This window comes from Capra hircus, chromosome 29 (assembly GCF_001704415.2).
Source record: "Capra hircus breed San Clemente chromosome 29, ASM170441v1, whole genome shotgun sequence".
NCBI lineage: Eukaryota > Metazoa > Chordata > Mammalia > Artiodactyla > Bovidae > Capra > Capra hircus.
The window spans coordinates 43424919-43440797 of NC_030836.1; the positions used below are offsets into that span (position 1 = coordinate 43424919).

Below are 15879 nucleotides of genomic sequence, written 5' to 3' on the forward strand. Positions count from 1 at the left end.
TCTATGTTGTTTATGTCCAGTGGTTTCTAAACAGATACATCAACTAACTCAAGAGGTTGTTTATGTCCGACTAGATTTCCAACCAGAAATCCTGTCTCCTTCCTGGGACCAATCTTGGGTTTCTCCAGAGCACTTGGCGGGGTCTCAGTAACAGAGCCCTAACAGTGACCTTTCCCAACGGACATTCCTTCCACCAACCTGGCTCTGAGGAGGCAGGGAAGACACTGCTGCAGCAGCAGAACCAGAACAGGGTCAAGCAGAGGGCTCTGCCCTCCCCCAGGGGCCCAAGGCGGCTGGGAAAGCCCTCTTCACCCCTCTGGTTCCATCACAAAGGCAGGTGCTTGCTGCTTTGGAGAAAGGGCCGAGACCATGCCCCACCCAGCCACTTTGTTACTCACCAAAACCTAAACAAAAGCTCACTGCTGGGAGCAGAGCGGGAGCGAGCTCAGGAATGGAGCTGGCCCCAGGGGAGAGAGAAGAGATAGCTGGGCTATGGTTAAGTCATTTATTGATTTTATTTCTAAAAGCCACATAGCGCCACTTTGCCTCTTCCAGAGCTTCAAAGAGCTAATTAACCGCCCAATGAGCCCACCAGGGAAACCGAGCTTGTGGGGGAAGCAACGAGGTGAAGCCAAGGTCAAAGAGGGTTGCCAGGCCCCAGGCCCTGCCCCCATTCTGTCAGCTAAGGACAAAGGAAAGATCTCCCCTGTCTTTCAGTCAAGGGACCTTTAGGGCCTGCTTGGGGAGAATAGGTCTAGTGAAGATCTAGTGAATAGGTCCAGCTTCTCAGGCTCCGTTAACCCCTGCAGGCCTACAGCAAAGCAGCCCAACCAAGCTGGACAGGGCTCAGACACCAAGGGCCTGCTCCATCTCCAAGCTGCAGAAGAGCCCAGTCCAGTGTTGTCCCCACTGGCCTGGTGCTGTGGGCTGCAAAGCTTGCTGACCCTCAGCCTGCCCAAAGGGAAGGTGGTGGGAAGTGTGGGGTCCCATGCAGGTCCAAGAACTGCCGTAAATCAGAAGCTGCTGATCAAGGACCTCACTCACTACCCCGGAAGTCCCAAACTGGGTTTTCCTGGTGCCACAACGGGCCTGTCCATTAGCCCAGACATAGAACAGCACAGCCTGAGACCCTCTATGAAGTGCTTACAAAGCATAAAGTGGGGCCCCTTCTCCTGCCCCCACCTCTCCCCAAAGCCTGCCATGGTGGCAGGCTGCGAGTCACCAGCAGAGAGAGAAAAGGCCACTTGGCGGTTTTAATTTTAGCAGCTTGGAGCCTGACAGGCAGGATTAGTTGGCTTGACCTTTCGTGCTGAGGCCTCCCCAGGCCCAGGGCCTCAGTCAGGTGGCAGCTTCCAGGCATGAATCACAACTGGAGCTCATCGAATGTGGGGGTCCGAGCCCCAGGGGAAGGCCTTCAAAAGGACAAAGACCAGGAAGGGGGAACCTGGTCTTCAGCCATTAATCAGTAAACTAGCAGAAGCTGGGGCCACCCACACACCAGCTTCCCCAGACCTGCACAGGGAGGGAGAATGGGAACCAAGGGTTGGGGTGGCAGACTTCCTTAAATGAAGGTTCCAGAGGCTCCCCTGGGAAAGGGACAGTGGGGCCAGATGCTGAACACAGCTTCGGTACCTGGTGGTGGCACCGACAGTGGCAGAAGTGTGAGAGAAAAGAAGAACAACAGACCCAGAAAACCACACTGCTCTTTTATTCAATGGAACACCCCCCTTTAACGCAGTGTTGAATCATACACCAAAAAGCCCAGAGAAATGTCTGCTGATAACCAGTGAAGAGAACGCGCATCATACATTATTGTCAACATAATCACTCCATGAAGAGGGGAGGAAAGGAAGGAAGCAGAACGAAGAAAGCAAGGGGCTCAAACCCCTCAACACTGCAGAACATTCAGACGTTTGGGATTAAAATAAATTTTAAAAGGTAGCCTTCCAGGAAGGAGAGGAACAAATGGAATCTGAGGCAGCTCAGGGAGCGCTGAAAGGGCTCTGCAGGCTGCAGACAAGCCCCAGGCAGCTTACGTGGCTCCACCTCCCGCGGGCAGGAGTACCAGGATGGCTATGGACCCTGAACCTGGAGACTGACCCACTACCCCACGAGGGTGGCAGAGACAAAACCCCACATTTAAAATTAAGGGGGAAAAAACTATCTCGGCTTGAAAAAATTATGGCAGTTTGAAAATCTTGGAACCAAAGAAGACACCCATCCCACCCCGCCACACTGATGGCCCAAATTCTTTGCCTAAAAACCACTTGCTCCTCTCTCCTTAAAGAAGAACCAGGAATGAGAAAAGGGAAAGGAATCTAATTGCAGCAGAAGACCGGGGAGAGCATCTCCTTGGACGGAGTCTGAAGAAAGGCAGAGAGGAGGACTAACAAGAAAAAAGAAAAATTAATAAAAATTTCACAATATGGAGCCAGCGTGTTCCGATTCCGTCCATAAAAATAACTCAGGCTGCTTTGCCGAACCATCCTGTCCACCAGGGGCGCTGCTGAGGCTGTCTGCCTGGAAGGGTCACCAATGGGCGCGGAAAGTCCTCACTCTCATGGCTCGGGCCATCGCCGCCGCGGGGAGGGATCCTGGCGGCCCAGTGTGGGGAGAGGCAAAGGGATTTGGGTGAGGAGAGAAAGAAGACAAAGAAGACACTCGATGCTACGGGGCGCCAGGAGAGCCCAAGCTGGCGCCCCATTACCACCTGCCCATTCCCAAGCGAGTCCTCAGTCGCTTGGCCCAGCCCGGTGCGTGCACACACACACATGCGTGCACACAATCACATGCGTGCGTCCCAATGTCTGGCTCCATATGGTGAGGTTCGGCGTGTGTTTAAACGAGACCAATTCTCTCTCTATATAATATATATTTTCTTAAAAAACCAAGTCTAGTTCTGTGGTGGAGGCGGTGGGGGAGCTGGAGGCATCCCAAAGGGTGGCATGCCCGCCACCCCCATGCCCATCATGGTGACAAAGTTAGAAGGGTCCATGGGAGGCGGAGGAGGAGGGGGCGGGGCATACATCATGCCGGCGGAACCAGGCGGCGGAGGCGGCGGAGGGGGAGGGGCCCCGGGCGGCAGAGGCGGCTGGACCCCTGGGGGCAGGGGCACCATAGTGGGGTTGCCTTGCATCTGAGGGGCTCCTGGAGAAGCTGCGGCAGCCGCCTGCTGCTGTTGCCATGGCGGGATGGACCCTGTGCCAGCGCTCGTGGTGGTAGTCGTCGTATCTGGGGTGGTAAAGAAGCCCAAGGTCACACGCGCGGGGGCACACCGCGGCTCTCTGCGGCTGCTGCCTTGGGATGGGGGGGCGAGGGATGCCTGCTCCTTGCTTGGCATGCGGTACGGTGGTGGGGGGCGGGCGGGCGGGGTGGTCCTGGCGATGGGGGTGGAGGGGTGGGCAGGACTACCCTGGGGTCAGCCTCAAGGTCTCTAGGCTTAGCGGAGTAAGCCCTTTTGTCACCAATGCCCCTGGAAGGGCTGAGGGGAAGGTACCAGACACAAGAACCGGCTCTGACATCCCTCCGCCCATCCGCCGCCACCACCGAACGGCACATTCAACCTCAAGGCCACAGCTACTCCCCGGTTCCATCCCTGCAGTCTCTCAGGCCCCAGTCACATCCCTCTCCAGAGCATGCATGCACCCCCCCACAACCCTGGGCCTAAGGCGCAGGCGTGGGCCAGCCAGCGGCTCCCAGCCTACGATGGCGGGCTCCCCTCCAGCCCCCACAAACCTCTCTCCAGACACAGCCTCGCCAGACATCAGCTCTCCTCCCCCAGACCCCCAGGGGCCACAAGGCCCTTTCTGTTCACCCCACAGCAGAGACCAGAGTCTCATCCCAAGGTGCCTGCCTGCCTGTCTGAGCTGGGAGGGTCTCTCATTCCTCTCAGCCCCACCCTCCCAATACCACCCACCCCCACCAGCCCACAATACTCCACTCACTTTGCTGCCATGGCAAGGGGGTACTGGAAGCCATACTGCTGCTGGGCGGAGGGGGTGGCGGAGGCTGCTGCTGCTGCTGCTGCCACGGGGGAAGAGGACCAGAGGGAGGGGGCGGAGGCTGCCCACTGGGAGGCGGCGGCGGCGGCGGCATCATGCCCATAGGTGGCGGCGGCATCATACCTGCGGAGAGGCAGAGAGTGAGGCCTCAGGAGAGGAGACGGGTTCGCCACAGGGGTCCCACTGCCTCCCCAGCCTAGGCAGGCAGCACCCCTCAGGAAGCACCAACCAGGCTGTTACCTTTTCCTTGATGCAGGCGATAGACCCCAGAGCCCACAGGCGTACTTCCCAGGTACTGATCTTGATGGAAGGAAAGAGCAGGGACTTAGCAGGACATTGGAACTGACCGGGGAAGATACACCCCCACCAACACAAGAGCAGTTCTGAATGCTACCTCTATGAGGCAGGCCTGTGTATACCCCACATAGAAATCCCTTCCTGAACCAGAAGGGAGATTCTCCTGACCTGGAGACCAAGCCTCAGCGAGAGACTCAGCACCGACACTCAACCCCTCTGAGACCTGCTCCCCGCCATGTAAAGCCCTGCTTACCCCAAAGCCCCAAGGTTTCTGGTCTGACACTTACTTACCCATTGGAGGAGGGCCATGGTGCCCAGGTGGGTGGGGGCCCTGGTTCATCGGTGGTGGTGGGGGCTGCATCCAGGGGGGCGGGGGTCCATTAGGGTTGTGCTGCATGGGATGTCCACCATGCCCACCTGTGAGGCTGGGCAGCGGGTGTGGGAAGCTGTGGGGACCACCTCCGGGCCCACCAGGGCCACCTCCATGCATGCCATGGTAGGGCCGACTCTCTGACGGGCCGGAATTCATCCAGGGTGGGCGGCTCTGGGTAGTGGACATGAGAGACTACGTGAGAGCATTCCCGCCAGTGTCCCTGCCTGCTCCCTTTGGCGGCAACACTGTTCTTTCGGCTATGCCACAGGACCAGGATGCAAGGCCAAGACCTCCCCAAACAGAGAGGTCCCCGAACATTCCTGACGGCCCGAGAGAACAATGTTGCCGGCCATGTCCACTGTCCTACCCCAAGCGCCTGGCCACATACTCCCATCTCTCAGGAAGAGAAGAGGGGGCCAAGCTGTGAGAACCACCCCCTGAAACTCACCGGCGGAGGTGGGTTGTTGGCGGGAGCAGCAGGCCGAGGTGCACTGGCCAGTGGTGTGGTGGCAGGCCCAGAGGTGGAGCCCACAGATGCGGGCACAGGTGCCTCCCCCAGTTCAGCCATGAGGGACAAGTATTCTTTATCCATCCGCGCTTTATCCTGAGCTGACTGGGGGTCACCAGGCCTAAAGGTGAGGTAGGCACACAAAGAGAAAAGGGGTGGGGAAGACTCATTAATATGGAAACCTTTACTTTGAAGAATTTACACAAAGTTCAGAGGAATTCAGTCACCCTTTCTAACACCCCTTCCTTAAAACAGTCCCATCAGCTCTTCAGCTCTGTGCCCAGCTCTGCATCTGGGAAAAGCACATGGACCTCTGCCATAGCAGAGACCCTTGGGCAAGAAGCCAGGAAAACTCCAGGTTTTCCCAAAACAGCTAGTTCCATCAATTTCCACATTGCAGGTATAAGGAAAGGAAAATCTATGCAAGACCAGAGCAGCTGCCAACACTTTCTTAACAAGGCTTTTTATATTTATCACTCGAAGTAGAAAAACATTGCTATCAAATGCTGAATTGCAACTGGTCAAAACTACAAGCTGTCTTATAATACCAACCATAAGCAACAAACAGCAGTTAGCAATGAGCCACAGTGAAAACACCTATACCTAGAAGGGAAGTTTTCAGGTTCCCTGGGCTCAAGATAATAAAGATAATAAAGTAGGGATGTTTGCCATCAACTGTTTTCCTGGGCTTTGCATCACACTGTTAACAGACCAAACTCACTGAAAGGAAGCTCTTGGGTCTACAGGTTAACACGAGCTGTCCTATACACCAGAAGCTACCAGGAAACCCTCACCTTTGGAACTTGCAATCGGAAGCAATGTGGCCAGCCCCTCCACACTTGGTGCACACTGTGGTATTGGTAATGCTGCGGGTCTCAGAGCTCTGCCAGGGTCTTAAGATCCTGTTGAGAGAAAAAGGTCACCTCAAGGGCTGTGGCCAAGCACCCTTCTTCCGTAGGTTCTGGTTTTTGTGCACGTCCCTCTAAACCAATCATACATACCTGTTATCATCTTCCCGAAGGGTCCCATTCAAGCGAGCCAACTCTCGAAGTTGCATCTTCCGTAGGTCATTCTGGTCCTCAGGAGTCTCGATACCCTGCTTCAGAATGTTTCTTATCTGGTAGAGAAGCAATGGGCACAGTTATGTAAGTCCTGGGACTGCCACCTAGGTTTCTGATTGGAGGCTTCCTTCCTGACTCCCTCACCTGTTCTACTGCTTTCTTCACATTCTCCATGGTATTGGCAGTGACCAGGGCGTGAAGTGGCTCATCTTCTCCCGGCAGCATCTGGCCATCTTTGCGCCCAACTTTTCCTTCTTTCACAGAACCCTTCCCCCGGATCATGATCTTGGCATTACACTCCTTCTCTATGTTCTTCAAGGTGTTCCCTCTATAAGAGGCAGAAAAGATGGCTTTACTACCCAACATGGAAATTGAGAGTGGCTTACTGGGCAGTGATAGGAAACCGTGAGTGTATAGAATGGGATTTTCCCACCAACAGCTCCACGATCTTTAAGTGGAGATCACAGACAGCAATCCTCAAGATCTGACTTCTCTGCCGTGAAATGGAAAATTTTCTCACCGAAAGGCACTCACCCAGCCAAAGTGAACATCCTACCAAAAGCAGGAAGATGGTACCAAGAAAGGCACAAGACAGACACATCTCCTAGGTCTTTGCATGCTTGCTCAGTTACTAAGTCTCATCTGACTCTTGTGACCCCCATGTAGCCCACCAGGCTCCTCTGTCCATGGGATTTTCCGAGCAAGAACACTGGAGTGCATTGCCATTTCCTCCTTCAGGGGATCTTCCCAACCCAGGGATCGAACCATGTTTGTTGCATTAGCAGGCAGATTCTTTAACACCAAGCCACCCAGGGAGCTCCTCCCAGGTCCTTGGGAATTGTGTATTCCACAGAACAGCAGATACTCACCTTGGCCCAATCAGCAGCCCCACAAAATTGATTTCTGGATACTCATCTTGTGGGATCATGACTTTATCGCTCACACGTGTTGCTGGAGGTCTAAGAAAGAAAAGACTCATAGACTCTGCACACTTCTGACGTGACACAGATAATCAATAGCTCTTCTAGAACTAACCTTCTGTACCACATGTTGTTATGGGTGACAGAGGTAAGGAGTGAGAGGTTAGTATCCACAATGCTCTAGTACACCACACCTAATCGGTTGGGGTCTTTATCCCAGACCACCCAGTCCCCTGGCTTACTTGTAATCCGCAGGAGGCTTGAAATCAGGGTTGAGGGCAACCATTTCCGTGATGAGATTATGCCGTTCCTCCTCAAGTTTCTTGCGGGTGCGGAACTCGCGAGTGTTAAGCCTCTTCCCCTCACTATTGTAGATGGGCTCAGGGGAAGGGGACCTGTGGGAAACAGACCACTGTCACCCCTCTGCCTTCACTTTACTCTCATTCCCACACGGGCTAAAATAAGTCTTCCCCAGCCCCTCTGCCTCTCAAGACCCTAACACAACACTCTTCGGAGGAACCGACCATAACGTGTGCTATTCAAAATCGTGTGGAATAGGGAGGTGGAAACTTGCTTAGCATCAGGGGGACTGGGGTGTGTGTGAGAAAGGAAAAAAGTGGTTTTGTTCTCAAAGTGATGAGAGGAAAAAAAGTCTGTCCTTCTAAGGGAAAATCTCTAGACTGTAAATGGCAAGGACTGTATCATCCTCTGGAGTCTTCTTGCCAAATATGAATTTTCTTTTGTTTGGGAAAAAAAAAACATATTACAACTTTATGAACCACGGAAACCCCAAGTTTAGGTAAAACGTTAAATGACTCTTGCAGAGCTCATGCCATAACAGGAAGAGAGGCTGTACCCCTACCACATAGTTAAGTATGAGCTCTTTAACCCAATACAGCTGGGACTCAAGGCTACTGCAGCTACTTGGCCCCCACAATGGAGAGAGATGGTTCAAGGCTTCGTCTCTGCTTTTCCTTCAATGGCCTGGCTGGCTGTGTCCAAGGCCCAGGAGTCAACCTGTTTTCTGGCTGTTCGAGGTTAGGGAGTCTGGGTAGAGAAAACCGTTAAATTGCTAAAGCAGCTTCTCTGAGAGGCTGCAAATGCAGATTTGGTCAAGTATTTGTCTAGGGTCTGAACCTGCAAACAGCAAGGGGAAAACCTATGATTCTCCACCAGAGTTTACAAGTCCAGAAAGCAGATTTTCTCTCTCTTTTTTTTAAAGGAGTAAAATGCTGTTGCTACAAGTAAAAAATAGCAATGATAAAATGATCAGTTTACCACAGCTGGATTTTGCGGTAATAAAAAAAAAGAGAAGTTACACTCCTAGAATTCTGAGTTAAGATCACAAAAAGGACCATAGCTTGATATTCTGAATGAAAATTTAGTAGCAGCTGCAAGAAGGGAAGAGACCATGTGGATCAGGTTATTTTAAAAACATCCTGAAAGTAGTCAAGATTCCTATACCCTTTGTTTAGTTGAGAGAACCTTGCCTAGTTGGAGAGCAAGGACTGAACTCGGCTGCTCCCACTGTCTTCAGCCTAAAGGGAACCATGTCATACCACGTTACACACACGATGGAATAAAAGGTCAGGTTTGTTCATGGCTAATGACGGCTAAATGACACCTCCGTTTCTAGCATCTGTATAAACTGTTAGCACAATCCAGTAATAGTGAACAAAGACAAACATACCCCAGCTCATTAGACTACCATCTTATACATTTAAATCTACAGAAGATTTTAAAACATTTTTAACTGTGCAACTTAAGCAACATCAAAATGGCATTAAGTGGCTTCATACTGAGAATACACCTTCTTAAGAAATAACCTTAAGTGAGAAACTCATGCATTTCCCTCCAACCTGGGCTCTTTCAAAGCAAAACCATCAGGCATTAATTAGGGCCTCTTTCAAACTGAATTCAAGTGAGAAAAAAAAAACTCTCCTCTGATTTTATTTCTAACATGCTTGACATTTCTAATTCCCACCTCATTCATAGCTGTCTAGAATTAAGCACTTGTGGCTAATCACCAAAAGAAGCTTTACCAGTACCAAATTGGTCATTTAAAGGCCCCACAACAGTGCAACCTCTTTCCAAATTGTGGAAATGAAAGGCAAAAACCAATATTCTAGAGGTCAGACTGGCCCAACTTCTTCACTTTGAGTAAGAATAGTATTAGAGGTCATCTAATTTCTAATCCAAATTCTCCAGGAAACAAAGATTTGTTAAAAATTCAACTTTTTGAGGAACTGCCTGGTAACCTGTGGACATATTATTAAAGGAAAAAGGGCCAGAAGGGCACTAAACAGTTGTGGTCTATAATCTATAAGGCAAATCTAAAAAAAAAAAAAAAAAAGTCAAAATATAAAACATAACAACCCTCCAACCAAAATTTACAGGTGAAAAAAATAAAAATTTAATTAACTCAAATAAAAAGTATCAATATATGTTACTTTGCTTCCTGACACAGGACACCAGAAAGGTGTTTATTTAAGTGAGTGGCTTCAAAAACCATTACATCATCTTCCTTATTTAACAAGTTATTAAAATGGGTAGCAAGCCAAAAACACTACTTTTTAAAGCAAAGTGTCTTCAACTATGCTGCATGCACTAACAGAAACTTCACTGAGGAGGCACACCGCCTTTCTAGTAAATGGACCAGATTTTAGCTGTTCAAATATTGGCCTGCCAATAAAATTCTTGTTAAAAAAGTTCATTTCCCTCAAACTTTGTAGACTTTTTACTTTTTAGAGGTGAGAAATTACAAACTGAAATGACATGACCACAGCTGTTTGAGGACCACACTCCCTTTAAAAAAAAAAAAGTAATTGGTTGGTTGCTTGCCTTCCCAAAACAGGTGAAAATATTCTGGCCCCTCCCAACACCCCAGGCAATGGCCAAGGCTGACAATTAACTGGCAGCAATGAAGGAAGTTGGTTAGAATCTTGTCTATTTCAAATCCATGAGCAGGAGACTGCAGCATAAGCTGACCAGACTGAGTTTCTGGCCTGCTCAAATTCAGTAATGCTCAAAAATATTCTTATTCCCTACATTGTGTAGTACCTGTGAAGAACACGCTACACCTGGGCTTTCAGCCAAAGGAAGGACTGAAATTGCTGGTTAATGGGCCGCCTCACTGTCCCTACTAGTGGGTAAATCGGGTTAAAATCTACATGTTTTTCAATTGAAAACCAGTTGTCCGTTTTCCTGTAACTTTTGCTTCTGCTAGTAATTAAATTTCATTCCAATTTGCTAACTGATGACTGACCATATATACTGCTAATTTACACTCTAGTTCCCAGAATGGTCACAGTACCAGTCTTCTTACTAGGATTTTATTGAACTGACACAACATGTTGCCACCAGTAAAACGTATTGAGAAAAAGGTAAAAGCGTTACTGTCAGCTGGTTAAAACTGTTTCCCAACCTGTCCTCAGGGTTAGGGGGGATGCCCAGGTCTCCTGTGCGCAGTTTACGAGTCAGGTCTTCTATCTGCAGTTGCACTGGAAGAAACCAGGTTAGGAAAGAAAAAAAAGGATGGAAAAAAGACAATGTTACCAAAAAACATCTCAAATCTCAACAACAAGCATGAAGAACTCGGAGACTTTGAAAGGGACGACTGATCAGTGAACACATTGAGGCAAAAACTCCCAACCATCTACTGGCAGGAGTCCACTTACATCTCTAAGTATCTTTCACTTCAAAATGGTTATCACTTAAGGAAGCAAACAGTTTGTTGGAAGAGGGGTTAGCAGTATAGACTGTTCACTAAGGCTAACATGAAAACAATTATTAGGAGGCGTTTTGCCTCTTCCTCTCACCAAGGCCTGCTATGCAACTGGCACTCAGAACTGAACCATGTATGTTACACGAATACCCTGTTCCCACCAAATTACATTCTTGAGTGTAAGACTCTTAGATTTTATTTTTCCTTCATCAAAACTTAAACATAACCCAAAATGAGATTCAATTAACATGGGACAAGGAAAAACACCAGTTAAGCAAAGATCATTTTCACTGTTACCAGGATTAAAATTCCTTAAATGAAACATTTAATAACCAATTCAACAGTCTCATATATAAGTTTGTGCATATTCTTTCTGTAAAACCAGATCCGTACTAGTAAGGATCTCCCAATACCTGTTGTTTTCATTCAAATTTTATGACAATCAGTATACCTTAATACACCAGTAACAAGGCAGAAAGTTTAGACTCGCTCCTTACATGGGGAATAAAAGTAGGGGTGCAGAGAATGAAAAGTGTGGGTCAAGGAGTTATGTGGGGCCCTCAGACCTTGACAAATGACCAAATGAGGCTGTATATGAAAAAGACAGATGAGGGTTTCACAAAAGTTCAGTGACTCCAGGGAAGTGTTACCCAGCTGATTTTCTCAAGATAATGGGAAATGTGAAGCCAGATTCTTCACATGCTGAATGACCACCTGTTTCTTACCTTTGTAGCATCTGAGTGTCCTAAGCAGGTATCTCTAACAAGGGCAAGTCTTAATGGGTTGGGTTCAAGTTGAGTTGACTCCAAGAATTAACACATGTCTAACCCCAGACACCCTTCTAATTTTAAATACACCCCACAGGGCTATATCCCACATCCACTCCAACTCAGAAGAAATGAAAATGTACATTAATATCAAAAGAGTATATTGGGGACATCCTGTGTAAGAGAGATAAAAGAGCACGAAGACATATGTGGGCCCCCAAGTTGTTTTATGCTAGAAAAGTTCTGACTTGGCAGTCAGGTGTTAGGCTCAACTGCTCAACGTGAAAGTCACCTTCATGGAGGTAGGCAGTACTCATAACTGGACAGCAGGGATGGGGGCTCTGATCTGAGGAGACCACCGGCACCTGAATCTAAAGGTTGCCATCTTCCTTGGAGAAGAGACCTACACTAGCTCAGGCTTTGATTACACATTTAAACGCTCTTAGGACCCAGAGCAGTAACTTCCTCCAAAGGAAGAGAGCTGGAAATGTAAAGAATGAAGCTGTTTTTCTCATTTTCTGCATCTGCTTGTGTTCTTGGGCTATCACTCCACTAGGGACATTTTCATAAGGTTATCAAGACCCAGACTAGTCAAATACAAGACATAAAAGGATGGGTTGAAATAGACTCAACAGTAGGGAAAGAAGAATTATTAGTATTGTAAAAAGGAGATAAGACAATTTCAACAACTCAAAATTCTCAGCAGTCTAGAAAAGAGATGAAGACCCTCAAGAACAATAATGGCCTAGAGGACCTCATGGGTCTAGGAGGCTTCTGCCCTAATTTACTCGAATGTTTATTTGGTTAGTAGGAAATGTGTATCAAGTAAACTTTTTTGAGACAGCTGTACAGGTACACAAATAAATGTAAAACTTGCATTAAAAACCTTTTATTTTTTTAAAAAAAGGTAATTTTGAAGTCAGTTTCATTTCTACTGTGGACATTCGTAATTCTCAAAATTCCCCAACAGTTAAGATCTTTTATCCTAACCACCTCATTATTCCAGATCCAAGCAGTACCCCTTTCCCTGCAGAGTTCCTTAGGAGTAAACACAAGAGCCCTCATTTTAAGACAGCTCTCCAAAGACCAAACCAGAAAAGATGCTGAAGGAAAGGTTAAATTCAACAAAATGGTAAAAGGGGGTAAACACACTTTCAGAACCACTTTTTGATTAAACTGAGTTTTTTCCCCTTTCACAAAGTACCTATAAAAAAATAAAATACCACATTTTAGGGAAAGGAGGAATATGAAATTATGGTGAAAGGCCAGGCTGTGAAAAAGGTACTTGGTTTACAATACCTGCAGTGTTCTCCACTGGGGCCAAGTCCAGAGAGGCATGTAACACTCACCTCATCAATTGGTAATGAACAGCAGCTGAAAAGGGTGGGGTGGGGTGCTGGGCTGGGAACTATTCTCATTCCTAAGCAGGCCCCTCTACCCTTCTGGCACTCATGGAGAACACTGCTGTTACCAACAGACCAAAACAAGGAGCTACAAATGCAGGACTCACAGAGCAAAAACTGATGGATTACATCAAAGTCATCTGACCATAGCTCCTCTCAAAGAGAAAACTGTAAAGTCCCAAATTTTCAACAAATAAAATGTTCAGTAACGATCTGAAAATGCATTTGAGTGCAGAACGTGTATTTACCTATATAAGCTCTTTCTTGTTCCCGAGTAAGTCCAGGGGGGATGACTGTAGGCATTCCTGGAATCACCGTCTTCTGTTCCATTGTGTCTTGATTCCAGCGGCTCCTCTTCCGCTTCTTACTGGGGAAGTCTAAAAGAGATAAGGTTCGTCAGATGCAAACATAAACCAGCGGAGTAACTACCAACAAGCAGTTTAGGATACTTATGATACTACACACAACCTCAGCAGACCGTCAAACTGAGAACTTGACCTAAAAAGAAACAGCAAAGAATGGAAGACAAACCTGGGAAGTCAAAAGACATGGCCACTAGAAGGGGACCTGGGTCTGAAAAGTTAACACTGCACATTTATAATTTTTGTCCACAGAAATGTTGTGAAATATGTAAACAAAAAATCTCAGTGCATAAAGTTTCAAGTAGTGAAATAAAAAAGTATTGAGATAATAATATACCACATGGTTGTCCATAAACCTCTTAACAGCCTGAGGACATAAGAGCAGACTGAATATTCAAGGGTATAAAGCAATATTGTTAACTTCTGGCTCCTCTCACCTCCCCACCAGTCACCTGAGACAAAACACAACTAAACTTATGGTTATCAACTGAAAAACCTGGATTTTTCAGCAAAATCACTTTTCTCCTCAGAGGTTTGGCTAAGGTCAGCATTTTCCTGGCCAGGTGGACACTTAGGGTCTAAAAAATGTATCATTAAGTTCAACAAAGAACAAGCTATACAACAGGAGCCAAATCTTTCTTCCCCAGTACACAAGCAGAAACTTCCTGGCGTTTGATACACAAAGGTGCCTTCGCAGGAGCGAGACCCAGCGGAAAAGCCTCCAGAGGAGGCGTGTCATACTTCCTAGGTAGATACAGTAAGATATGGAAACGAACGGAACATCCTTCCCCAAAAAGGGCCATAAAAAAATCGGACCCAAACACCCCTTGAAGACTTTCATCCATTCTGGTTCTGAAGTGAAAGCCCTGTCTTATTAAATAAGTTTTAAGGAGCTTCTCTTGTTACTTTCTTCCTTTAGGACTCGACTACAACCAGGAAGAGGACGCTCCACGTCATCAGTTGACCCTTTCCGCCCTCCGGACTTGCACATGAGGCACCCCAACCACCCACTCGATCCCCTATCCACACCCGCTCCTGAACACCAGGGGCAGAGAGCAACAAGGGGTCCCCCCAATCCCGGCTTTTAGGATAGGCACAAAGCCCGGCCACCAAACTGCGCCTGCGCGCAACAAACTTCCTCCAGCCGGGCCCCCACCCCTGAGGCGCGTGCGCACTCGAGGCCCGAGAACCAGGCCGCGCGCCCCGTGGCTCCGCCGCCCGGGCCTCCCCGTGCGCGCGCGCGCCCCTGCCGCGTGCAGCCGCCGTCGCCGCCGCCGCGCGGCTCTCAGCCTGCCGGGCCCATCCGCGCAGCGCCTCGCGCGCTCTCTCGGCCCGACTCACCTCCTCCGCCGCCGGTCGGGCCCGGCTGCTGGTCCTGACGCGGCGGCTGGGGTGGCGGTGGCTGTGGTGGCGACACGCGCTGGTAGAGCGGCGGCGGAGGGGGCGGTTGCGGCGGCGAGTACGAGGAGCCCGAGGAGGGGGGCGGTGGCGGCGGCGGCTGCTGGGGAGGCGGGGGGGGCGGCGGCGGCGGCGGCGGCGGCGGTAGCGCCGCAAAGGGGAAGGCCGCGGTCAGGGCCCCCACCGAGCCCACGGGCGGGGGCGGCAGCGGCCCGGACACCAGCAGCCCCGCCCCAGGCCCGGGGGCAGTCGGTGGTCCCGGCTCGAAGCCCCCTTTGGGGCCAGGGAGGGGAGGGAGGCCTGGGGGGCCCAGCTTACCCAGCGGCGTAGCGTTCGCTCCGGTCGCCATGGCGCCCCCAGGGACCGGCACCGGCGGCTCCTTTTCGGCGGCGGCTTCTTCTTCGCGAATCTTCTGGGGGGAGGGGACCCGACTGCGCTGCCGCGGAGCGCGCGGAACCCGTTCTCTCACGCGGCGGGGCGGCGGCGGCGCGAGACGCACAAAGAGGGAGGAGAGAGAGCGCCGCGGGGGCGGATCGGGGGCGACGGGGCCGGGGCCTGGATTGGGCCGAGCGGAGGCAAAGGGTCGGAATCGGCGGCCTCCGATTGGTGGAGCCTTAGCTTTTCTCGATGCGCGCTGGGATTGGCCGGACCGTTAGGCCAGGCGAGGAAATGGCGGCCGAGCCTGAAGAGCTGGGAGGTGTCGCAGCGCGCACTTCATTTGTTACTGCGCGAACGGAGCTCGGAGTCCAGAAAGGAGGGATAGGGTGGGGCAAACTCTGTGACGTATGGGGCCAAGAGCTCTCCCATTGGCTGGGTTGGTGTAGTCAATCAATCTCCGTTGCGTCGTAATGTCCTGGGATTGGCTGTCGCTGGTACTTTTTTTTTTTTTCTTTGCTCCTTTTCCCCTGGGAGTAATTTCGCTGGGTTTAAGCTAGAGGTCGCGGCGGAAAAGCCTTGGCGGAACAAGAATTGGGGTCGGTGGGGAGCGGGACAGGAGCGCGCATGCATAGATGGGGCAAAACCGTGTCTCTGTCCCTGGCTTCAGCGTCGACCCTCGGGTCCGGC

The 15879-nt window shown here is 50.0% G+C and overlaps 1 protein-coding gene across 8 annotated transcripts; it reads right to left on the reverse strand.

Moving 5' to 3' along the window:
- On the reverse strand, window positions 1688-15619 carry SF1 (splicing factor 1). 8 transcript variants are annotated; one of them, XM_018042881.1, is made up of 14 exons: window positions 15133-15611; window positions 13303-13431; window positions 10585-10660; window positions 7403-7555; window positions 7110-7199; window positions 6385-6568; window positions 6181-6296; window positions 5974-6081; window positions 5120-5300; window positions 4590-4842; window positions 4242-4301; window positions 3945-4124; window positions 3027-3231; window positions 1688-2594 (listed from the first exon to the last, which is right to left on the reverse strand). In XM_018042881.1, the coding sequence occupies exons 1-14, from the start codon at window positions 15161-15163 to the stop codon at window positions 2465-2467; spliced, it is 1896 nt and encodes a 631-aa protein (XP_017898370.1). In that variant the 5' UTR covers window positions 15164-15611; the 3' UTR covers window positions 1688-2464. The 8 variants fall into 8 exon arrangements, with proteins under 8 accessions (XP_017898370.1, XP_017898369.1, XP_017898371.1 ...); XM_018042880.1 differs by having other exon boundaries at window positions 4590-4863; window positions 15133-15610; XM_018042882.1 differs by having other exon boundaries at window positions 4586-4863; window positions 15133-15603.